Source organism: Suncus etruscus, chromosome 8, assembly GCF_024139225.1.
Source record: "Suncus etruscus isolate mSunEtr1 chromosome 8, mSunEtr1.pri.cur, whole genome shotgun sequence".
In the NCBI taxonomy this organism is placed as follows: domain Eukaryota; kingdom Metazoa; phylum Chordata; class Mammalia; order Eulipotyphla; family Soricidae; genus Suncus; species Suncus etruscus.
In genome coordinates, this window is record NC_064855.1 from 43,153,965 (window position 1) to 43,179,757 (window position 25,793).

General features: G+C 37.9%; 1 protein-coding gene across 1 annotated transcript in view; it reads right to left on the reverse strand.

Moving 5' to 3' along the window:
* FLT3 (fms related receptor tyrosine kinase 3) overlaps positions 1 to 25,793 on the reverse strand; it is a 141,895-nt gene that overhangs the window by 103,532 nt on the left and 12,570 nt on the right. The window contains exon 2 of the mRNA XM_049778220.1: positions 7,290 to 7,408. Coding sequence (XP_049634177.1) covers positions 7,290 to 7,408 — 119 coding nt within the window. The remainder of the gene's footprint in view (positions 1 to 7,289; positions 7,409 to 25,793) is intronic.

The following is a 25,793-nucleotide window of genomic DNA, read 5'->3' on the forward strand; positions in this document are numbered from 1 at the left end:
ATTTAATTAAATTTTTGATTAATTTAAAATTAGGATATGCAAAGAAGACATATAAATGCCCACAATGTTATGCTAGTTGCTCTCTAGTTCAGCATCACAAACCATGAGAAAAATGCAAATGAAACCAAATTAATCAGTATGTCACACCTGCTAATTATAATTAAACAAAAGTATAAATTTTGGTGAGGCAGTGTATAAAATGGAAACTATAGTGTAGTGTTGGTGGGAATGCAAATTGGTGCAGCCACCTGAACAAAAAAAGAGAACATGGAACTTTCTCAAAAAAGATAGCAGGACCAATTTTCATTAAAGCATGATTCACAATAATCAAGAAATAGAAAATATCTGCTGAGAGGTAAAGAAAATAATGATAGTTATTTTCAATTCTGGGTCTCAGCATGTTTATTATGCATTTTTTTCTTCTTGAAAATATTGAATAACTTGGAACTAAAGTTATAGCACAGCAGAAAGGGCATTTGTCTTGCATGTGACCAACCCAGGTTTAACCCCCAGCATCCCATATGGTCTTCTTGAACCTGCCAGGAGTGATTACTGAGTGCAGAGCCAGGAGTAACCCCTGAGCTCTGCTAGGTGTGACCCCAAAACATAATACATGCAGACGCACACATACATACACACACATATATATGTGTGTATAGATATACATATATATACATACATACACTCACACACACTGAAAAATCTGTAAAGTTTGGACCAACACAGAGACCTGCCCTCACTGTTTTTGGTCTTAGTCATGTACAGCTTTAATTGTTCAGAAATTCCAAAACTTTTTTGAATAATAGTGGAGAAAGGACATTTTTATATTGCACGTGATTTCAGAGGCAAAACTTTCAGAATTTCTCTGCACTTTTGTCAAAATGAGCAGAGAACCTTGCCTGAGAAGTGGAAGAGGCAGAACCAGCTATAACACAGGCTGCTAGGAGATCAGAGAGGTCCATCTGAGATGTTGAAGAAGCAGGACCAGCACTCTATGAGAAGAGCATGATCACTTAGCAGCAGTGCACTTCTACTAGTCAATGAACCACAGCATGACACATAAAAAAAAACACCCCTACACTGCAAAGCTCTTAATAGGGAATTAACATAGAACCTCACCATGTTTAAAGAATGAAAAATAGTAGTTGTGAAGACCCAACTAGTACTAGCCATTTATATATCTTCTCTGATAAGGAATTTAGAGAGAAAATGTTGAAGATGGGCCAGAGCAGTGGCGCAAGGAGTAAGGCATCTGCCTTGCCAGTGCTAGCCTAAGACGAACCGCAGTTCAATCCCCCGGCGTCCCATATGGTCCCCCAAGCCAGGAGCGATTTCTGAGAGCATAGCCAGGATTAAACCCTGAGTGTCACCAGGTGTGCCCCCCTCAAAAAAAAAACCAAAAAGAATGTTGAAGATGTACAAAGAACAAAAAGAAACCATGGAATGAACCCAAAAAATGAAAATAAGAGTCAAGAGGATACAAGAGTAGAGATAAGAAAAACAGAAAATAACAAGAATGAAAACTTTGTAGGTGAAATAACAAACTCACTGGAAGGCTTCACCAGCGGAAAATCTCCCTGGAAAAACTCACTGAAGGCCAGCTGCTGAAGACAAAGTCAGTGAGCTAAAAGATGAGTTGCACAACACCTTCATAAAACAAAAGATGTTGAAAAAGAGCCTTAAAATAAATTATTAGAAGATGGAAAATATTTTCAAAATAAGCAAACAGATGACAATAAAACTCTGGAATAAATGCAATAAAAACAACATAAGAGGGACCAGAGCAATAGCACAGCAGTAGGGTGCTTGCCTTGCATGTGGCTGACCTGAGATAGACACGAGTTCAATCCCCGGCATCCCAAATGGTTTCCCAAGCCTTCCAGGAGCAATTTCTGAGTTCAGAGTCAGGAATAACTTCTGAACACTGCCATGTGTGATGAAGCCCCCTCCCCATAAAAAAAAAAAACATAAGTGTCATTGGAATCCCAGAGACCAAGGAATAAAATTCTACATGAAGAATAGGCAAGGACATCATTGCTGAGAAGTTCTCAAAGCTGAAGAGTGCACGTAACTCTATCATATATGCACAAAGTTTATCAACTAAAGGAGATCCAAAGAAAAGCACCCCAAGGAACATCCTAGTTAACATAATGAAAGCCACAACATACTGAAATCAGCAATATCAAAAAGGGAAATTACACACAAAGAAGTATCTTTAAGATATACAGCAGATTTATCACAAGGAACCCTCCTGGCCAAAAGCAGTGGTGAAATAGTTACAAAACTCAACAAAATGAATGCATCACTAGGAAAAACTTCACACAGCCAAAATTTCATTCACGATTAAAAGAAGGATACACAGCTTCATGGATAAACAACAGTTTAAAAACTTTACAGACTCAAAACTAACCTTAAAGGATGAACTAAAAGATAAGATAAACCACAAGACAAACCAAACTCCTACTAAAAGATGACACTAAATCCCATGAAAATAGTGGTGGCCATATGTCACCAATCCATGGCTAATATCATACTTGTTGTTAAAAAACCAAAAGCGTCTTCTTCAAGAGCAGACACAAAATAAGGATATTTAATCTCAACACTAGTATTTAATATTGTATTGAAAATACTTGCAATAGCAGTCAGACAAGGAGTTCAAGCTGAAAGTAAGTCAGACTATGTTCACAGATGACATGATATTATGTTAGTAAGGTCTTTTTTTTGTTGTTATTGTTAGTAAGCTCTTATAGACTTCACCAAAACACTAGAAACAGTATTATATACAGTAATGTGACAAGCTACAAACTTAATATACAGAAATCCATAATATTTCTATTTGCAAATAATGAGATAAAGAAAGAAAATGGAAAGTAGAAAAGTTTATTGAAAGGTAAAGAAGAAAAAGGAACTCTTCACGCAGAGATAAACAGTATAGGATTAAGTTCAAGAGAGAAAAAATTTAGGGACTGTAGTGATAGAACAGTGGTAGAGCATTTGCCTTGCATGCTGCTGACCCAAGTCATCTTGTCCCATGTGGTTCCAAAGCCAGTAGCAATTTCTGAGAGCATAGCCAAGAGCAATGCCTGAGCATCATTGGGTGTGGCCCCAAAACAAAGTAACAAAAACAAACAAAAAAACAAAAAACGAAAAAGAGAGAGAGAGAAAATTTAATCTCATTTTAATTGTGATCCCAATTATCAAGTACCTGGGAATCAACAAAAAAGGTGAAGGGGCTGGAGAGATAGCATGGAGGTGGGGCGTTTGCCTCACATGCAGAAGGACGGTGGTTCGAATCCTGGCATCCTATATGGTCCCCGCGCCTGCCAGGAGTGATTTCTGAGCATAGAACCAGGAGTGACCCTTGAGCACTAAAGGGTGTGACCCCCATTCCACCCCCCCCAAAAAAAAAAACCAAAAGAGGTGAAGACTTATGCAAAGAAAACTAGAAATATAAATCACTATTAAAAGATACAGAAGCCACAAGCAAAAGGAAATTCCCTGTTCGTGAATACTGTTAAAAATTCTATCAAAGCAGGACCAGAGCAATAGCACAGTGGTAGGGCATTTGTGTTACAGGCAGCCTACCCAAGATAAACCCAGCTTTGATCCTTGGCATCCCATATGGTTTCCTAAGCCTGCTAGGGAAGATTTCTGAGTGCAGAACCAAGAGTAACCCCTGAGCACCACCGGATGTGGCCCAAAACCCCAAAACAAATAAACAAACAAAAAACTATCAAAGCAATTCTGGAGGAAAAGAAAGATAGGAAGCTGATTCCTCTCCCTGACTAAATTATAAAGCTATGAAAATCAATACTGGAAGACAGATTCTCATACTAACTGAATAGAGTTTAGATCACAGAAATAAAAACCGCAGATATATGGACAACTAATTGTTCATAAAGTTGCTAAGTGCATAAGATAGGGCAAGGAAAGTCTCTTCAACAAATTGTATGTGTAAACTAGTCACATGCAAAAAATAAAGTTGGGACTTGATAGATAGTATATTATGTAAGGTACTTGCCTGGGTTCAATTCCTGGCACCACAGATGGTCCCTCTTCGCACTGCCAGGCATGATGGAGTGATTTCTGAGTGGAGAGCCCTGAGCATTGCTGAGTATGATTCCCAAACCAAATATAAATATATTTACATATCTATATTTATATATAGATCTCTATCTCAACACAATTAAAGAACTTGATATTAAAAACCCAAATACATTGGGGAAATATATACTTCTCCCTGATATTGGCTCCAATGCATCTTCAATGATGCAATGTCATTGGCCAAAGAGAACAAAAATTAGCAAATGAGACTTAATCAAACTAAGAAGCTTCTGCATTGCAAAAGAAATGATAACTGGGTTCAAGAGATGGCTCGATTGATTGAGTGCTTTCTTTGCATGTTGGTATCAAGATTTGATCAGCTGTACCACTTCTTCCCTTGAGCAAAGAACCAGGAGTAGTTACTGAACACTGCTAAGAATGCTCCATAAATAAACCAAAACAGAAGCAATGACTAAAATAGACATTGCCCCAATCAGTGGGGGTAAATATTCACTCTACATCTAACAAAGGACTACTATCCAAGATTTGTAAAGAACTCAGAAAATTTAACAACAAAAATCCATACAGTCCATTGAAAAATGCGGAGAATAGCTAAATATGAATTTCCCTAAAGAAGACTTACAGCTGACCAATAGGCATATAAAAAGCTCTCATTATTATCATCAAGGAAATGGAAATTAAAACAACAATGAGTTACCACCTCACACTAGTGATATTGGCACACATCAAATAAAAGTAAAAACAATCAGTATCAGCAGGGATGAGGTGGAAAAGAAGCCCTCATGCACTATTGGTGGAATGTCATCTGGAATTTCCAGTCTATATGGAAAATAGCATGGAAAAGTCTAAAGAAGAAATCAAGAATTGGGCTTGTGTGAATTTCCTTGTACAGAATTTCACCTCTTAGTATCTACCCCAAATCCAAAACTATTAATTAAAAAATATTTGCACACCTATGTTTACCACAGTACTATTCAAAACCCTCAATATATGGAAACAACCAAAGTGCCCAGGATTAGATTTTTTAAAACTTCATTGTGTATGCACAATAGAATACTAGTCACTACAAGAAAAGATAAAATCTTGATGTTTTATGCTATATGGAGAAATTATCATGATGAAATGAGCAAATCTTTCAAGTGCAAGGACAAATACTGAGTGATCTCTCTCTCTCTAAAGAATAAAGGAACATAGTAAGCAAATAAAAATTGGCCAATTAAAACAGATTGTGAGAGTTTGTCCATAGAACTGAGTTTGCTAAGAGATAAGTCAGTCTGGATAGTGGGAGAAGATCTAGAGACTATAGTGGAGGGATACTTAACACACACACACACACACACACACACACACACAAATGGTGGGTGTAGTGTAGTGAGCATATTGTATGCCTGAAACGTTACTATCAACAATAGTATAAATCTAAGTGCCTAAATTAAAAATAAATACTTATAGAAAATATTTGGCTAGGGAATTTGTCCAGCTTGTCTGGGAGTAATTTATACAAAAAGTCAATTCCTGGGGCTGGAGCAGTGGTACAGCGGTAGGGCATTTGCCTTGCACATGCTAACCTAGAACGGACCTCGATTTGATCCCCCCACCCCCGGCATCCCTTACAGTCCCACAAGCCAGAAGTGATTTCTGAGCACATAGCCAAGAGTAACCCGTGAGCGTCATCAGGTGTGGCCCAAAAACCAAAAAGTCTTAATTCCTAAGAATTCAGTGTAGCTTTTAAAATTTGAGAAATTTTTTATATCTCTATTAGGGGAAGTGGGCAGATGATCATGCAATTTAGTTACTAATTATCTGTATGAATCTCTAACTGGAAATGTTCATGGAGTTGTCTAATCTACACTTTTTTTTTTTTTTGGTCTTTGGGCCACACCCGGCGGTGCTCAGGGGTTACTCCTGGCTGTCTGCTCAGAAATAGCTCCTGGCAGGTACGGGGAACCATATGGGACACCGGGATTCGAACCAATCACCTTAGGTCCTGAATCTTCTGCTTGCAAGGCAAACGCTGCTGTGCTAAATCTCCGGGCCCTAATCTACACTTTTTTATTGTTTGTTGTTTGTTTTAGGTCACACCAGGGGTGCTCAGGGCTTTCTCCTGACTGTACTCAGGATTTACTCCTGAGCCCCAAGGGACCATTTGTAATTACTAGGATCAAACCTGTTGGATATGTGCAGAAAAATGCCCTACCTACTGCAGTTTTTGCATTTTTTGGTTGCATAAAAGATGTTAATATTTTAATTACTTCTCATTTAAGCTTCCTTCATTTGAATAAGTATCTAGATAATATTAGATAAACTTCATGAAGAAGGAGAGTAATCAAAAAAATTGATTTTGGAAGGAGCAAGAAACAGAAAATGGAGCAATGTCAGTTAGTGAAATAATGGGACGACACTGAGGGTTTCCAATCTGGCAGCCCTGTCTGAGATGGGCTGTAGAGGGAAGAAGCCACTTATGATATGATTGTGATATCATCAGAGAGTTAATGAGGGCTTGAATTAGGGAAGTGGCAGTGAGACTAGAAAATGTGAGCAGATTTATATGCGAACATTTATGAAAGGGAATTGACAAGACTTGGTTACTAACCAAATGGGAAAGTTAGGAAGAGGAAGTAGTTCAAAATGGTGCTGCTAGCTCCTCTCTGAAAGAAGTCTGTATTGTCTTACTCTCTATCCTCTCAGGGGTCTCAAACTCGCGGCCCGTGGGCCGTTTGTGGCCCTCCGTAAAACATTTTGTGGCCCTGCCCTAGAGGAATCTTTTTTGTTTGTTTTGTTTTAGTTGTTTGGGTCACACCCCCCAATGTTCAAGGCTTACTACTGACTTTGCACTCAAGGATCACCCCGACTTTGCCTCCTGCGACCCCCAGGTAAATTGAGTTTGAGACCCCTGCAAGAAAACTATTTTGGTTTTAAAAAACAATGCTGGGCCAGTACTTAGGCCAGTGCTATTTTTATACACAGGTGTTGTTCATAACAGTGTTCAGGGGACTATGCAAAACATATGTTCTAACCCACTGAAAACATAATTCTTGATGAAATAATGGGCCAGGAGTCTATGAGTACAGACCTCTATACCAGATATGTGTGCATCATTAAATATACAAAAACAATCAAAGTCTATGTAACCTGTAAATTATTGGTAACCTGTAATTAAAGTATGATAAAACTATGATCTCTAGAAAAAAAGCACATAAGTTATCATTTTAATGTTACTTTACCTTAGAGTGCGAAGCTATCCCCACTGATGAATCATTGTTCTTATGATTGATTAAAATACATTTTATCACAGGAGGATCTTGATTTGCAGTAGTCTCAAATATCATGGTTGAGAAAAAAACTGTAAAACAGAACAAAGACAATATTGATAAGGGCTAGAGTGATGGCACAGTAGGGCACTTTCCTTGCATACTGCTAACCCAGGTCATTCCCTTGCTGCCCATATGGTCTCCCAAGCCCTGCCAGGAGTCATCCCTGAGCATAGAGCCAGAATAGGCTCTGAGCACCAGCAGATGTGGCCCCAAAACCAAAATAATAATAAAAATAATGTTAATATATGTACACCTTGGCAAGAAAACCATTCATTGTACAATAATAAAGCACAGTATCCCCAAGAAAAAATGGTCATTATGGAAATGTTTAGGAAATACAATTTTAGAAAAGGCACATTTTACTATTAATTAGGACCAGAGGTACTTAGCATAATGTGATCCAATAGAACAAAATGCCCTGCAGCAATGGAAATACCTTTATTTCCATCTATGCTCTCATTAGCTGTATTACACATTTGAAATGAGTATAGTGCAACTGAGGAACTGATTAGTTGTATACAAGTCATTTTTCCTTCCTTTTATGCTTGTAGAATCTTTATGTGTATGTGTGTGTGTCGTGTGTGTGTCGTGTGTGTGTGTGTGTGTGTGTGTGAGGAACATTATAGTCTTCATAATTATGTGCCTTGTAATTTATTCTCATGCAAGTTCATTTTCTTCTTTTTGAAGAAGTTTTCTCAAATGTTTTCTATAATTCCTTCTCTCTTTTACTTTCTGTTCTAGGGGGCAGAGTGAGAGTTCAATGAGTAAGCAGAGGGCGGAGGTTCAAAGCAGCACAGAGCCTGAATCAGCCACTGAGAACCAATCAAAAACACTTCTGTTCTATTACTTTTAATGATGAAAATCTATTTATAAGTAATGTAAGAACAAAGCATGAAATATCCATGTGCTCTGTATTTTCTTGACCTGCTGTGAGATCTTTTCTTTAGGGTTTTCTTTAGGTTTTCTAACAGGTCTGGTCTTATACTCCGAAGACTTCTCTCTCTTGCCAGCTTCCCATGTTTTGGCAACTGGTGCTGGTGACCTGTATTCTTCAGGGAGTGTTGCAATGAGTAAAAATTTCACTGCACCTCAGTTTTCTCAACTTGTATCTCCTTTGCACTCAATAAAGATATAGTCTCCTCTTACTCAAAACTCTCTGTATTACAACTATGAGAACTATATACCATGAAACCTTGATTTATAAAGGTAAAATAGTGATGTGTTCATTGTTTAAAACAGTTTTGTTTTAATCTATATTATTGTATTCTTTATAGAAGAAGTTATGTTATAATAATGATAATGGAACTTAAGTAAAAATTCACTCTAGTTCTTTGACCCTAACCAAAAAATTATTTTAATTTTTCTAGAACCTTTTCCATCTATACAGTCTTCAACTACTTGCATTGAGAAAGAAAAAATCATTTTGACCATAATATATGCATTTCTCATCATGCTACATACATTATTGTTCTGAACTCCTTTTGCAGATAGATTACAAATGACATCATTATTTTTTTTTTTTTTGCTATTCCACACCTTATATTTCTTCCCCACTCATTTAAAATACTTCACTAGGACAGGAGAACTAGTATAGAAGGTTGTACATGTACAACCTTATATGTACCCAATCTGGGTTCACTATCTCACACACATATGGTTCCCCAGCACTGCCAGAAGTGATCTCTGAGTGCAGAGCCAGGAGAAAGCCCTGAGTACTATCAGGTGTGGTCCCCAAACCAAACTTATTAAAATTAAGTGCTTTACTAAACCTACCACTTTAAAAATATTTCCAAGGGCCAGAGTAATAGTAATACAGCAAGAAGGGCACTTGTCTGGCATGAAGTCACCCAGCACATTTTCTACTACCAATGTTCTCAGTTTCCCTTCCACTCTCCAACCCTGCCTACCTCTGGGGCAGACTTTTTTTTTTTTTTTTTTTTTTTTTTTGGTTTTTGGGCCACACCCAGCGGTGCTCAGGGGTTACTCCTGGCTGTCTGCTCAGAAATAGCTCTTGGCAGGCACGGGGGACCATATGGGACACCGGGATTCGAACCAACCACCTTTGGACCTGGATCGGCTATTTGCAAGGCAAACGCCGCTGTGCTATCTCTCTGGGCCCCTAATCTTTATTTTCATACATAATTTTTTATTTTTACTAGTCATTTTATTGTCATTTAAGTAACATGATTATAATAGCATTAATGTTTATGCTACTGATGCACAGAGTTACTGCGTACTAGCACCAGTCCTTATGTCACCTCTTGGAACTACATATTATGACAGTATACAAGACCCTTTTTTACTATCTTAATGCCATCTCTAGTCCATGTTTAGGGACTGCCCTCTCCACCAAGCCCTCAGTGCTTGTTCATCTGAATTAATCCAAGGTCAAAGACTTATTGTCTGATTCAATACTGTTGTGCTTTCTCTCTCTCTCTCCCTCTCTCTCTCTCTCTCTCTCTCTCTCTCTCTCTCTCTCTCTCTCTCTCTCTGTATATATATATATACATATATATATATATATATATACACTATGGGTGAGTGGAATATCAGGTATTTGTCCTCTTTCTGACTTACTTTTGATGATGATGCCCTCCTGTCCTAATTATGTTACAGTGACTTGGAAGATTTCATCATTTATTATGGCCACACATCAATGAACTGGGGACACATATCACAGTATCTATCCATTTGTCTGACTGACTGAGCATAGACCCCAATCTTTTAAAGAAACGCAAAAAATTCACAAATATAGGAGTAGAGGAAGAAAACAAAATGAGTAAAAGAGTTTAAGAATTTTTGTGCCCGTTCCTTAATCCCCCTCCTCTTTAAAAATAGTTTTGTTTCAGTCTAGTACAGCACAGGACCTTACAGACTGGAGTGAGTGAGCACATACTCTATCATATCCACAGCCCTTCATATGAATTATTTAGGTATTCTTTGGGGCTGTAAACTCTTATCAAATATAAAATTTGCAAAATGTTTCTTCCATTTTATAAGCTGTCTTTTCATTTTGTTGGTGGTCTTATGCAGAAACCTTTTAGAACCACTTTACAATTTTGCTATTTTTTTAATTTACTATGGGTATCAAACCCAAAAATACTGCTAACTAATGTTAAGTAGCTTACCTCTATATTTTCTTCAAGTTTTGGAGTTTAAGTTATTAAATTCAAGTTTTAATACATGTTAAATTTATGAATTAATATCTTTTATTTTTCAGTGCAGGGGATCAAATGCAGGACCTCATAAGAATCTCTACCACTGAGCCATATCATTAAACCAGTCCTTAATGTAATTCTATATGTAGTTAAGAAATTAGTTTCCTCAGCACAATTAATGAAAGAGACTATCCTTTTTCCTTGTCTACCTTTGGCTCCTTTTTCAAATATATTAAATCATATATATATGGTTTGGTTTCTGGAATCTCTAGTTTGTTCTATTGACTATTGATGTGTGTGTGTGTGTGTGTGTGTGTGTGTGTGTGTGTGTGTGTGTGTGTGTGTTTTGTTTGTTTGGGTTTTGTTTGAGGGCAGGGCTACACAAGGAGGAGCTTACTCCTGGCTCTTCACTCAGGGATTACTCCTGGTTGTCTCTGGGGACCATATGAGATCTTGGGGACAAACCTGTCCACCACATGCAAGGCAAGCCCCCTACCTGCTGTACTATCTCTCCAATCACAGCCTTAGTGAACACATTCATCAATGCACAAATCCAGCAACCCTATGTGCTATCCTCAAGCACGGAACAACATCAACATCAACAAAGAAGGCAATAGGCCTCAATCAGAATTGTTTTTATGCCAGCCTTGCTATCTTCCAAAGTCTTCAAAGGATGCATACTCCTCATCCCACCATAAGTTCTAAATGTTTACATAAGCTTCTGTTTAGGTGGAAAGAACAGAAGGAGAAGGCAGAGATGGTTCTTGCCAGTTTTCCTGGTTTATGGAAGATACAACCAGCTTCTAGAAACTCCTAGCTGTAAATTAAAATAGAAACATCACCCATTGGGTACAACCAGATTTCTTTCAGTGAAAGACTAAGAGATAGATGCATGTTTCCATCTATCACCCCTGAACTGAGCCCTGCATCAGCTATAAATCATAACAAGTCACCCAAAGCCCACTATCATAATCAGGTGTATCTGGGTGACACAAGTTCTGTAGGTTTCAGAGCCTAATTTTGGGGGGAACTGTCTGACAGTTTGGAGGCTAGTTTGTCAGGCAGAAGCTGGAATTTGTGAGTTAGTTACATGTTATTATGCCAGGGTTTACAGTGAGATTTAATTCAAATTGATTTAATCTGGTGCCAGGATTGAACCAGAACGGGTAGTGTGCCTCCTAGCAGTGCTAATCTGGTTTTTGTTTGTTTGTTTCACTTTTGGTTTTAAATAATCAGCCAATTGTTATGGACTCTAGGCAAGTTTCTTTCTAGATGTCCTTTTGAAGGAATTGTTCCCCCTGCAGCTGTAGTTTTAGGTTGTTTGAGGATGAGAAAAATCCAGGACACTTAGACATCACTTTTTTTTTTGTCAGGAGAGGGCTCCCAAACAACACCAGAAACCTATCACTGAGTTGGGAGTAGCCCCTGGGCACTTCCAACTGTGGCCCCAAAACCAAAATATAAATATTTTAAAAAGAAAGAAAAGTAAAACAAGGGACAGGAAGATAGTTCAGAAGTCCAGAACATATACTGTTCATGGTGGGGACCTGGGTTTGATCCCTGGCACTTTCAGTCCACCCCTGAGCACTAATGGGAATCACCCCTTGAACCTCAAGCCATGAGTTAAGTGGTTCACAGCACCACCACCCCACAAAATCAAAATACCTGTAAATGCTGTTATATTCATGGTTTATACTAATAATTTATTATATGTTCTAGCCACTCTTCAACATTCAATTTGGAGGAGGTGAATAGAGGTAATGGGGCAACATTCATCAGTACTTAGGAGCTATATCTGAAACATGCAAGGTAAACACAATATTCCCTGTATTATCTCTATTCTTTGAATCACAGTAAATTACAAAGTTATTGTATACCTGAAAATAACTGAATGTCACACATACAATATTATAACACCAATCCCTTCACCAAATCAACATCATTTTTGAGAGGTTAAAAAAAACCAGGGAGCTAGAACAATAATGGTACAGCAGGTAGGGCACTTGCCTTGCACTCAGCGAATCCTTGTTTGTGCCCCAGTACCTCATATGATCCCCTAATTCTCTCCAGGGACGATCCCTGAGCATAGTCATATATGCCTCAATAACAAAATAAAACAACATTCCGAATACAAGTACTTTATTAGATACAACATCAACAAATATTTTTGCCAATTGATGGGTTGTCTTTACTTTTGCCCTTACCTTTCCTCAGATGATATAGATGTACAGATGAATGGGGAGACAGGGTTATACATATGCAGGGATGTGGTGAGCACCAGGAGGTAAACATCAGATTGAGGGGCTGGAGAGATTGCATGGAGGTAAGGCGTTTGCCTTTCATGCAGAAGGTTGGTGGTTTGAATCCCGGCATCCCATATGTTCCCCTGAGCCTGACAGGGGCGATTTCTGAACATAGAGCCAGGAGTAACCCCTGAGCGCTGCCGGGTGTGACCCAAAAAACAAAACAAAACAAAACAAAAAAAAAAACATTAGATTGAGGTGTTCAAATATCAGGCCATGATGTCACTGGGGTGGGATTCCTTCAGTTGTGCTCACACAGTGTGCACCAGCGGCCTCACACCTGGTACACTGTAATCAGAGCGACCAGCAGAGCTTCAAGGACTGGATTCTCGAACCAGAGAGATAGCATGGAGGTAGGACTTTTGCCTTGCAAGCAGAAAGACGGTGGTTCGAATCCCGGCATCCCATATGGTCCCCCAACCCTGCCAGGAGCGATTTCTGAGTGTAGAGCCAGGAGTAACCTCTGAGCACTGCCGGGTGTGATCCAAAAACAAAAACAAAAACAAACAAACAAAAAAAGGACTGGATTCTCCACATCTTCCCTTCTGGGAAGTCAAGTGCTTTAGTATGGAGCCATCTCTGGGGTTCCAGTCTTTCTTTTGAAGACCAGAGATTCTTCATGTTAGAGACCTTCGTTTATCAGTTTTTCTTTTATGGTTCATGCTTTCATATTTTTATTTAAAAATTCTGTAACCAGGGCCGGAGAGATAGCATGGAGGTAAAGCATTTACCTTGCCTGCAGAAGGACGATGGTTCGAATCCTGGCATCCCATATGGTCCCCCGAGACTGCCAGCAGCAATTTCTGAGTGTAGAGCCAAGAGTAACCTCTGAGCGCTGCCTAATCCTAACCCTAGCCCTAACCCTATCCCTAACCCCCCAAAATCTCTGTATCCTATCAAAGTTGAGAAAAGTTTCTTTTACATGTCTTATTATTTTAGATTTTGCATTTAGAATTAGCTTTAAAAATGTGGGGGGTATGCTGCAGAGATAGGGCACTTGCATTGCACATGGCAGATCCAGGTTTGACTTCCAATATCTTGTATTATCACCTGAGCACTGCCAGAAATAATTTCTGTGTGTAGAGCCAGAAGTAAATCCTAAGCACCACTGGGTGTAACCCAAAAACAAAACAAAAAAAAAGGCTTCTTCAGGAAGTCAGGGGACAGTGCTTGGGGACTACTCCTGGCTGTGTCCTGAGAACCATGTGGTGCTGGGGACCAAACAGGAGCTTCTGAATTCAAAGCATGTGCTTCACTTTTTTTGAGCAATTTCCCCAGCCCCATGTTATTTAATCAGCTTTTTATTTATTTAAAAGAAATGGGGGTGGGACTGGTGATCCTCAACCAACTGGATCAGTGGTTCAATGTGTTGACTTAACAATGTGCTACTGCATCACACAGGCCACAGGGGCCACCTCTCCAGGACTCAAGGGCCTCCAGGGCTACACTAGGAGATGTATCAGGGACCATGGACCATGAGGTACTGGAACAGAACTAGACTCAGCCAGCGATAGAACTCGGTTTAGGTGCAGGCAAGAAGCACACCGTAACCCTCTGTTCTCTCTTTCCTGTCACATTTATATGGGCTTTCTATGGTATTTACATAGCATAACAAATGAATCTAACTTTCTCATATAAATATATATATATGAATACTCAAATGCTGAAAATTATGATGTAGCCACTGAATTATTCCTGCCATATGGGGGGAAATTGTGTACAGAGGTGAATTTTAAGACCTTTTAAGACAGCTACCTGGAAAGAAAAATAACCTTCCTTTTAGGCTCTATGCAACATACATATTTCAGCGCTTACCTGACATTACTGTATGCATCTGTTTACAAAAAAGGCCAGGCCAAACAAGATTCTAATCAAAATCTCTCTAGATTAATTATTTATCTTCATTATTATTATTACTACTACTACTACTATTGCTGCTGCTACTTCTACTTCTATTACTACTACTACTACTACTACTACTACTACTACCACTACCACTACTACTACCACTACTAGTACTATTTTTTACTCAAACCTAGAATGGCAGGTAAAATCCTTCCTTAAGTAAAAAAGAAAAATCACAGATTTCAAAATGCATTTTTCTTGTCCAATCAATCTTATTAGGGATTGCCTTAAACCTACAGGGAGACAAATTTTTTCTTACCTTTAACTCTTTTTTTGTTTCACTTTGTTTGAGGACCACACCCAGCAGTGTTCCCAGGTAGGTCCCAATTTTTGGGGAAGAGGTGCAGTGAGATGCTCCTGGCAATGCTGTGGGATCAAGTACTACAGATCTAAGGAAGCTTGTATTGTAGTCCTCTCCCTCTCCTTCCCTTCCACCCTCCTTCCATCCTTCCTTACCTTCCTCCCTTAATCCCTCTTTTCTTTCTTTCTTTCTTTCTTTCTTTCTTTCTTTCTTTCTTTCTTTCTTTTCTTTTCTTTCTTCTTTTTCTTTTCTTTCTTTCTTTTCTTCTCTTTTCTTCTTTCTTTTCTTTTCTTTCTTTCTTTCTTTCTTTTTCTTTCTTTCTTCTCTCTTTATTTCTCTTCCTCCCTCCCTACCTCCTTCTTTCTTTCTTTCTTTCTTTCTTTCTTTCTTTCTTTCTTTCTTTCTTTCTCTTTTTATTTATCTTTCTTCTTTCTCTCTTCTTTCTCTCTTTCTCTCTCTCTTTCTTTCTTTGTTTCTTTCTCTTTCTTTTTTTCTTTCTCTTTCTTTCTTTCTTTCTTTCTTTCTCTCTTTTCTTTCTTTCTTTCTTTCTTTCTTTCTTCCTTCCTTTCTTTCTTCCTTCCTTCCCTTCTTTCTTTCTTTCTTTCTTTCTTTCTTTCTTTCTTTCTTTCTTTCTTTCTTTCTTTCTTTCTTTCTTTCTTTCTTTCTTTCTTTCTTTCTTTCTTTCTTTCTTTCTTTCTTTCTTTCTTTCTCTCTTTTCTGTCACACCTGACTGTTCACAGGGCTTATTTCTGGCTCTGCACTTAGGGACCACTCCTGGAGGGCTTGGGCAACCAAATGAAATGAGGTACCAGGGATCAAATCTAGGTTGGTCACATGCAAGGCTCTACCACTGGATTATGCTAAAGCCCCTTCCCCTGACTAATATCTGAGCCCATCCACTAAAAAATGAAGTATTGAATCACCACAAATTCTAGAGTTAAAAAGTTGTTGATGGTTGAGTGTTAGTTATACGATGTTCCGACATCCATCCCTTCACCAGTGTCCCATTTCCTCTATTTCCTGTTTCCCTCTCATTTCCACCCCCTTGCAGATCACCTCTATGGCAATCATGGCACATGGATGATACTTTTTCTTTTTTTCTCTCTCCCTCTCTGTCCTTCCTTCCTTCCTTCCTTCCTTCCCCCCTCCCTTCCCTCTTTTTTTTCTTTTTAGACATCAAGGTTTGCAATACTGCTTCTGAAAGGTGCCCAGCCACTTAATGTGACTTTTTTCTCTGAGAACAGTCGACCTGTTATAACTAAATATAAACCAGAATTTGCAATGGGAGGCAGGGATGGGAGGATGTGGAAGCAGCTAATCAAAACTTTTCAAGGAAGAGAGCAAAACTGTACTAGCTAGAGCACCTGCAATGCCTTGAATGGAGGAGACATGGGTTCAATACCCTATTCTGTATATGGTTATCTGAGCACCAACACATGTGGCTCCAAAACTAAAACAATCAGAACAAAATCTACTTCATCTACTTCATTTTAAACTTTGAGAAATATTTTCTTCCTCTCCTCAAAGCAATAAGTTTTTTCATTTTATTTAACAGTACCTTAATCAAAAATAAATTTTCTGCATATTCCTGAGCTAGTTTTATAATTCTTATATGTCTTCATTAATCCATTGGTGTAACTAGATAATAGTTCCATAATGCTTTGCTTAAGTAGTACTTGAACTCAAATATAATCAATATAATATAATCAATATAATATAAATCAAATCAAATATAGTAAGTTTTCCAATTTAGCTCTTTTTAAAGTTGTTTGGGGTGATATTCTAACCAGGCCAGCTCCATAGACTCACTCAAATGATATGTAAACCAAGCTGTGAAAGATTATGGCTACACCTGCTCAGGCAGCAGAAAGCTGGCCATCTTGGGAGAAGAGGGTGGGTCAAGCCCTCACTGCCAAAGCAATGCTGCTGCCTCCATCACACAGAATCACTGTTGTTCTGATGGCCTGGCTCATCACTGACCCTCAACAACTCTCTTCAGGGACACTGATCTGACCACACTTCAGGTATTCCTATTTGGGGGCTGATATCACCAGGGCTTTTTGGAGTGAGTGTGGGTACCCTCTTCCCATATCTTCCCTCTTTTAGGAGGTCTGGCAGCTGAGTACATGTCCCTAAAAGTCATAGTATCATGAACAGTACTTGGAATTTCTGGACAACTTCATTTATTTGATGCTGTCATTCCTATATGAACACCCCAATTTTCAACAAAAAGAACAACTAACAAGAGAGTACTAAACCTTCTGTGATTATATTAATAATTTCATTGGAGATAAAATACGTTTCACAAATGTACTTGTTACTTGCTATTGTACTTTTTCTTGTTTCTTTTTATTTTCTTCTCTTTCATTATATTTTTTATTATTTTATACTTTAATAACTTTGCTTTCACTTATCTGGAACCAAATTATTATGATCAACTGTGTCAACTATGTGATGTAATTTCTTTAAATAAATTAATTTTAAAAATAACAAAATTGGGACCCAAGAGAGAGCATAGGGGTAGCGCATTTGCCTTGCATGCAGAAGGATGGTGGTTTGAATCCCGGCATCCCATATGGTCCTCCGAGCCTGCCAGGAGCAAATCCTGAGTGTAGAGTCAGGAGCAACCCCTGAGCGCTGCCGGGTGTGACTTATAAACCAAAAATAAAATAAAATAAAATAAAATAAAATAAAATAAAATAAAATAAAATAAAATAAAATAAAATAAAATAAAAGTTGTTTGGAGGTATTTTGGGTCTCTTTCATTTTCATTATGAATGTTGGAATCAGCTTTTTAATGATTGCATAAAGTTCTGCAGGGATTTTGAAAGAAGTTGCATTGTTGTTTGGTTTTAAGGTCACACCCAGAAGTACACTGGGCTTACTCTGGGTTTGCTCTCAGGGATCAGGGTTGGCAGGTCTTGGGGACCATATGAGGTGCCATATAAGTATTATATATATAACATATATAAGGACCATATATAATATAAAGTAATAATATATAAGGACCATATAAGTATTAAACCTGGATTGGCTACAAATAAGTCAGGCATTTTACCTGGTGTACTGTTGCTCCTGCCTAGAAAGAAATTGTAGTGAAAAACTAACTGACATCTTAACAATACTAAGTTACAAAATGTAAACATGGTATATCCACTTTACTTAGGTCTTCTTTAATTTGTTTAGGCACCTTTGAAAGTTTTTAGTGTACTAGTTTTGGAGGAGAGGCACAACTGGTTGTGCTCAGAAATTACCCACAGTATGCTTTTTAATTAAGTACTTTATTTAAACTTATTATTTATTTAAATTAAGTACTTTATTTAAAGTTACAGGTTGCTCATAATACAGGTAGGGTTTGTTGTTGGTTTTTTTCTCCACAATTGAAAAGTTGTTCATGATTGAGTTTCAGTCACACAATGTACAACACCCTTCACCAATGCAAATTTCCCACTACCAGTTTCCCTCTCACCCACCTCCTGTCTAATGTACGGCAGACATTCTTTCTTTCTTTTTAAACTTTATTTATTAACTGATTGGTTTGGGGCCACACCCAGCAGTGCTCAGGGGTCTCTCCTGGCTCTGCACTCAGAAATAGCCCCTAGAAGGCTATCAAACTGGGTCCGTCCCAGGTCAACCACATGCAAGACAAACACCCCACTACGTGTCATCTCTGGCCCTATAGGGCAGACATTTTTCTTCTCTCTCTCTCTCTCTCTCTCTCTCTCTCTCTCTCTCTCTCTCACACACACACACACACACACACACACTTCTCTCACACACATACTATCTTCTCTTTCTCTTCCTTTTTTATTCCTTTTAGACACTATGGTCTGTGATATTGTTGTTGAGGGGTTTCATGATTATCACTTTATCTCCTTTTGGCACCTTTGTCCAGAGTGGTCGTTTCCAACTGTCACTGTCACAGTGGTCCCTTCTCTACCCTAACTGCACTACCCCCACCCCATTTGTGGCAAGCTTCCTATCATGGACTTTCATCTGCCTTTCATCTCAATTGTTTCTGAATATTATTACCATGCTATCTTATTTTTTTCATATTCCACTAATGGCTACTCACAGTTCTATGCTCAGGGATCACATCACTCCTGACAGTGCTGAGGTGGACCCCATATAGTGATAGGGGTTGGCCTTAAGCTTCATTACGCAAAGCATGTACTTCAACTAATTGAGCTAGTTGAGTTACTTTTCTTTTTTTGCTTTTTTTTTTTTTTTTTTTTTTTTTTTTGCTTTTTGGATACTCCTGGCTATGCGTTCAGAAATTACTCCTGGCTTGGTGGATTATATGGGACTTCAGAGGATTGAACCGTGGTTTGTCCTAGGTTAGCACGTGCGAAGCAAATGCCCTACCACTTGAGCCACCACTCCGGCCCTGAGTTACTATTTCTGTGGAGAAATAATACACTCGTTATATAAATTTTGCCCATGTTCCTACTTCATATTTTAATGCTTTGCTTCAGTTTTGATTACTATAGAAAATTATTGATTTACATTTAGTTTTTTTAAGCTTCGCAGTACTCAGGGCTTTTTCCTGGATGTGTGATCAAGAGTTTTAAGAACCTCCTGGGGTGCCAATATTGAACCCAGTCAATCATATACCTTTGTAGCCTTACCCACCTTTCTACTACTCTACCTCTCCAACCCTTACACTGATCTTTTATATTGAAAATTTACAGAACTTTTTTAATATTTGTAGTTACTATGATTTTTTATCTTCTAATATGTGTGTCTTTTTTCTTGTCTTATTAAATAGGCTAAAATCTCTAGAACACTAACAAAGAAGTAGTGAGAATGTACATACTTTTGCCTTATTTCTGATCTTAGAAAAAATATTTATGACATTAAGTATAACTAAAGGTTTTTTCAGAGATGTTCTTAGTTTGAAGAGTACCACTTCTATTCTTAGTTTACTGAGATTCTTTAAAAGAAATGGAAGTTAAATTTTGTCAAATACTTCTGTTTCTACTGAAATGTTGGTTATTACTGTTTTTTTCTTTTTTAGACTGATCTAATTTTAAAGTATTACTAAAATGTTTGCATTTACATTTATGACAGTTAATGGTATGTAGGTTTGATTTTTGTATTAATTTTATATTAATTTTTGTATTAATATATTTTACCTGTTTTGAAATCTCAGTAAATTTGGCATCATAGAATGAGTAGAATTAGCTTCACTTTATGCTTAAATAGTTAGAGGCTTCTTCAGTGAAACTACCTGCTTTGTTATATTTTTGTGAAAATATTTGTACTTATAAATAAATATTTTAGCAAACAGCATCATTTATAACATCAATTCATCTTGAATTAAGATTTTCTATTATATCTTTTGTTGTTGTTTTAGGACCATACTGGTCTTGCAAAGCTCTGTGCTACTCCTGAGCTACCCTTGGTGATTCTTGAGGAATCCTTCAGTGCTAAGAATCAAAACTGACATCACACATGCAAAGCATGTGCTCTAGCTCATCAATCTATCTATGTAGTCTATTTTATATCTTCTAAGAAAATTTTCCAATTAAATGATAGTTTTCAAAATATAAAATAAGGTTTTTAATAGTAATTCCATAATATCGTCTAATATCCCTAGATTCTGAAATAATATTGCCTCTCTTATTCCTGACATTAGAAATTTTGGGTTTCCTTCTCTTTTTCCTGATTTATTTGGCTAGAGGTTTAACAACTTCATTGCTCTTTGTTGTTGCAAGAGCAATGATTTTTCTTAATTTTTAAAATTAATTTTATTGTTTTTTGTTTGTTTTGTTGATTTTGGGCCACACCTGGCAGAATTCAGGGCTACTTTTGGTTTTGCCTTTAGGGATCACTTCTGGCAAGCCTGCAGAGCAATATGGGGGACTGGGTATCCAACTTGAGTCAGCTGCATGCAAGGGAAATGCCCTATCTCCTATACTATTGTTCCAGCCCTGATTTTTCACTCTGTTCATAATTATTTCTTTTATTTTGCTTATATGGTACTAATCTAATATTGTATCCCTCTTTATTGTGCTTAAATCTAAGATAATTGATTCGAGTCTTTAGTCTTAATAGTTTCCCTTGTAGTATTATAATTTGATGGGAATATTTATTTATAATAATTCAATGCTATAAATTTTTCTCTTACTATTTTAGGGGCATCACAGAAATACTGACATACTTTTATTCATTTCAATACATATTTCATTTATATTTGAGAGCTTGTTTGTAGTTTCTAGCAGGGAAGTGCAGCTACTCATACACCCTTAACTAATGAACCGTTTGTCTCTATTCGGGGAGGCCACCCTATTTGACAGATTGTACAACTTTAGGAGAGTCTCACAGAGAGCAGTGAGGAAGGAAGAGGACACCTGTCCAGCCAGCCAGATTAGCCTAAGCAACTCTGGTGATCAATGTGGTGACAGATGAAGCCAGATCACCATCACATTCTCTCTCTTATTTTTTGATTCAATTTTTGACCCATGAGTTAGTTAAACATCCATTGTTTAGTTTCCAAGTATATGAGGTTCTTGTAGGTATCTTTCATTTGATTAATTTCTAATTTAATATCAGTGTAATCACAAGAGGTATTCTGGATTTATTGCATTTTTAATTACTGAATTTGGGGAGTCACACCTGCCTATGCTCAGGTTTTACTCCTAGAAATATACTCAGAAATAACTCCTAGAGGGGCTCAGAGGATTATATGTGATGCTGGGTATGCAACTCTGTATGATTGCATGCAAAGCAAGTGCGTGACTCCCTGTACTATCTCTCTGTCCCTTTATTGAAATGTTTATTGTCCAGCGCATTGTCAGACTTGATCAATTTAATGCACATTTAGAGTCAGAAGATAACTCAGCAGGCTCATGTTCCCATGCAGGATCCCAGCACTTAAGGGTCCCCATAGGCACTACCAGGAGCAACCCTAGAGCACTATGTCAGGACTAGCTAGTTCTTGACACTGCCAGGTATAGCCCCAAATCCAGAAGGAAAAAAAAAAAAAAGAATGTGCATTCATCTCCTGTTGAGTGGAATATTCTATAAATGTGAATTAGGTCTAGTTGGTTGATACTGTTGTTCTCTGTCTTATTTCTTTTGCTGTCTATCAATTATTGAAGGAAGAGTTGAAGCTTCTGAATATAATTATAAATCTGTCTATTTCACATTGCATTCAAGATATTTTTCCTCTGAATATTTTCAATTTCTTATTAGAAGTATAATTTTTTATGTGAATGAATGAGGGAAGTAGAAAGCCTGTCTCAAATACAGGTGGGGGTGGGGAGGAGGGAGATTTGGGACACTGGTGATGGTAATGTTGCACTGGTGAAGGTGCGTGTTCTTTATATGACTGAAACCCAACTACAATCATATTTGTAAGCAAGGTGTTTAAATAAAAATATTTAAAAACAAGGAAATGCAGAAATATGTAGTAAAATAAAGTAATCCTGTCCCAAGGTTCTATGAAAAAGGCAAAAGCCCCTATTTAAAAGATAAGTTTTTAAAAAATACAATAAAATAACATTAAACAAAAAGAAGCATAATGTTTAGCATTTATATATGTTTTCTTTTCTTTTTTGGGGGGGATCACACCTTGTGGTGCTCAGGGGCTACTCCTGGCTCTGCACTCAGAAATCGCCCCTGGCAGGCTCATATAGGATGCCAGGAATCAAACCACCATCTCCTGGGTTGGGCTTGTGCAAGGCAAACGCCCTACTGCTATGCTATCTCTCCAGCCCCCTGTATGTCTTTTTTTTTTTTTGGTATGTCTTTTTTTAAACCAAGTTTTATTGCATTATAAAGTAACTGTCTTACAAATATTCTTTGCTCTGAAACATACTTTGGTTTTCTTCTAACTAGTGTTTACAGGTATTCTGCCTCCACCCTTTTACTTTTAACCTATGTTTTTTCATATCCAAGGTGGGCTTTACTAATGCTACTTAGATTAATCTTGCTGCTTATTTCTTTTATTTATATTTTGCTTGGGGGCCACATCCAACAGTGCTCAGTTTTTGTTTTGTTTTGTTTTTCTGGATCTGTGCTCAGGAATCATCCAGGCAGGACTTAGGTGACCATAATGGGATGGCAGGGAATGAACCTAAGTCAGTTATATGCCCTAAATGCTGTACTATCTCCTGATCCTTGCTGTTTATTTCTTTTTAAACATACAATGCCTCTACCTTGTAGATCATGAAATAAAAGGAATTTTTACATGATTAAATGTAAATATCCCATTTTGTATAAAATAGTAATAAACAAAGCAAAGATATCAGCAAAATAAAAGCAAAAAAAATTTCTTAGGTTCTGACAGCAGAATAGAGGTTACCAAGAAAGAAAGAGAAGCACCCGGAGTGATAGCGCAAATGGTAAGATGTCTGCCTTGCGCAAGCTAGTCTAGGACAAACCGTGGTTTGCTCTCCCAGCGTACCATATGTCAGGAGTCAGAAGCCATTTCTGAGCACACAGCCAGGAGTAACCCCTGAGTGTCACTGTGTGTGTCCCCAAAAAAGAAAGAAGGAAGGAAGGAAGGAAGGAAGGAAGGAAGGAAGGAAGGAAGGAAGGAAGGAAGGAAGGAAGGAAGGAAGGAAGAAGGGAGGAAGAAGGGAGGGAGGAAGGAGGGAGGGCGGAAGGAAAAGGAAGGAAGGAAGAAAGGAAGGAAGGAAGGAAGGAAAAGAAAGGAAGGAAAAGGAAGGAAGGAAAGAAGGAAGAAGGAGGAAGGAAAAGGAAGCAAGGAAGGGAAAGGAAGGAAGGGAAAGGAAGGAAGGGAAAGGAAGGAAGGGAAAGGAAGGAAGGAAGGAAGGAAGGAAAAGAAAGGAAGGAAGAAAGGAAGGGAAAGGAAGGAAGGAAGGAAAAGAAAGGAAGGAAGAAAGGAAGGGAAAGGAAGGAAGGAAAGAAAGAAGAAAGGAAAAGGAAGGAAAGAAGGATGAAAAATAAAGGAAGGAAAAGAAAGCAAGGAAGGGAAAAGAAGGAAGGAAGAAAGGGAAAGGAAGGAAGGAAGGGAAAGGAAGGAAGGAAGAAAGGAAGGAAGAAAGGGAAGGAAAGAAGGGAAAGGAAGGAAGGAAGAGAAAGGAAGGGGAAGAAAGAAAGGAAGGGAAAGAGAAAGAAGGAAGGAAGGGAAAGAAAGAAAGCAGGGAGAGAGAGAAGAAAGAAAGAAAGAAAGAAAGAAAGAAAGAAAGAAAGAAAGAAAGAAAGAAAGAAAGAAAGAAAAGAAAGAAAGAAAGAAAGAAAGAAAGAAAGAAAGAAAGAAAGAAAGAAAGAAAGAAAGAAAGAAAGAAAGAAAGAAAGAAGAAAGAAAGAAAGAAAAAGAAAGAAAGAAAAGAAAGAAGAAAGAAAGAAAGAAAGAAAGAAAGAAAGAAAGAAAGAAAGAAAGAAAGAAAGAAAGAAAGAAAGAAAGAAAGAAAGAAAGAAAGAAAGAAAGAAAGAAAGAAAGAAAGAAAGAAAGAAAGAAAGAAAGAAAGAAAGAAAGAAAGAAACGAAAAGTATAAAGAAAGGGAAGTATGGAGAAAGAGTGGTAGAGCTTCCATGAACTGCTACTCCTCAGGGGGGCTTCATATGAGAACAAATAAAAGAGGCATGAAGCCCTTCTGCTTAAATACACACAGTGATGTAAACCAATGTTACCACAATGTTGGGGGGAAAAGATTATATTGTTTCTTGTGTTCTAGATATCTCATCAGGTCTTTTGTGGGAGGTCCCAAGCAATGCTCAGGAGGTCTTATGATCCAACTCTCAATTCTTGGCCAGATTCAAAGCAGGTGACAATTCAAAGCATGGTTCCAAGGATGTGATGTTGCTCAAGCCCTGTGAGCTCTGGGATTCATGAAGTGGGATCCTGGGAACCATTTGGTGCTTGAAACAACTCATACCTGACTGAGTTGTTTCAAGCACCAAATGTATATATAGATATATGTGTATATATACACCATATGTATATATACATATATGTATATGTGTGTATAGTAAACTATGATACTATTCTGTATCTTGGTCCTCATCTGTTCTGTTCCTCTCAGTTTTTCCTTAGGAATAACTGGATTTGGGAAGCTGTAGAAAAGCAGGAATGTAGTCCACCACTAGCACAAAATGCACAGTCATGTTTTTCATGTTAGGGGGAAATCACTGAGGTTAACATATCTTCAGTGCAGTAGGGTTTACCCCACCCTGGAAAACCACCTTCAGAATCATGGTTTCTCTATTGCCATGAACATAGTCACAAGTTTATTTCTAAGGATTTTAATTTCTCTCCTTTATTATGTTATAAGCTGTGCTTCTATGTTATTGTTTTGTTTTGGTCACCTTAAATTCTACTTAGAAATTACTTCTGGAAGCTTACAGAGAACCACATATGGTGCAAAAAAATCAAATTTAGGTTGGGAAATTCCTGGCCTGTGCTTTGCAAATGAGAGACATTTTAAAAGGCCTCTGCTCTGCTCTATGAGTTGAACATAATCACCCCACACAGAAGAGATCCTGAGAGTGCAGTAGAGAATATCTCCTGAGGGCACACTAGCAACGGTAGGCTTCTCTGCCTACATCTTATAGCTAATTAACCCCAGCACATCATGTAGATGTGCCACACTACAAGTGTGGCAATGGAGAAGCAACATGGGTCAACATCATGCATAGAGAATAAAGATGGCATCTCTGATGACCCAAAAAGTGCCAACAACCTAATTAGCCACTAAGAGAAAGAGTTTAGAGTAGAAATATAGAGGATCCTCATAGAAATAAAAGAAAGCATGGATCAATCTGAATGTACTACAAA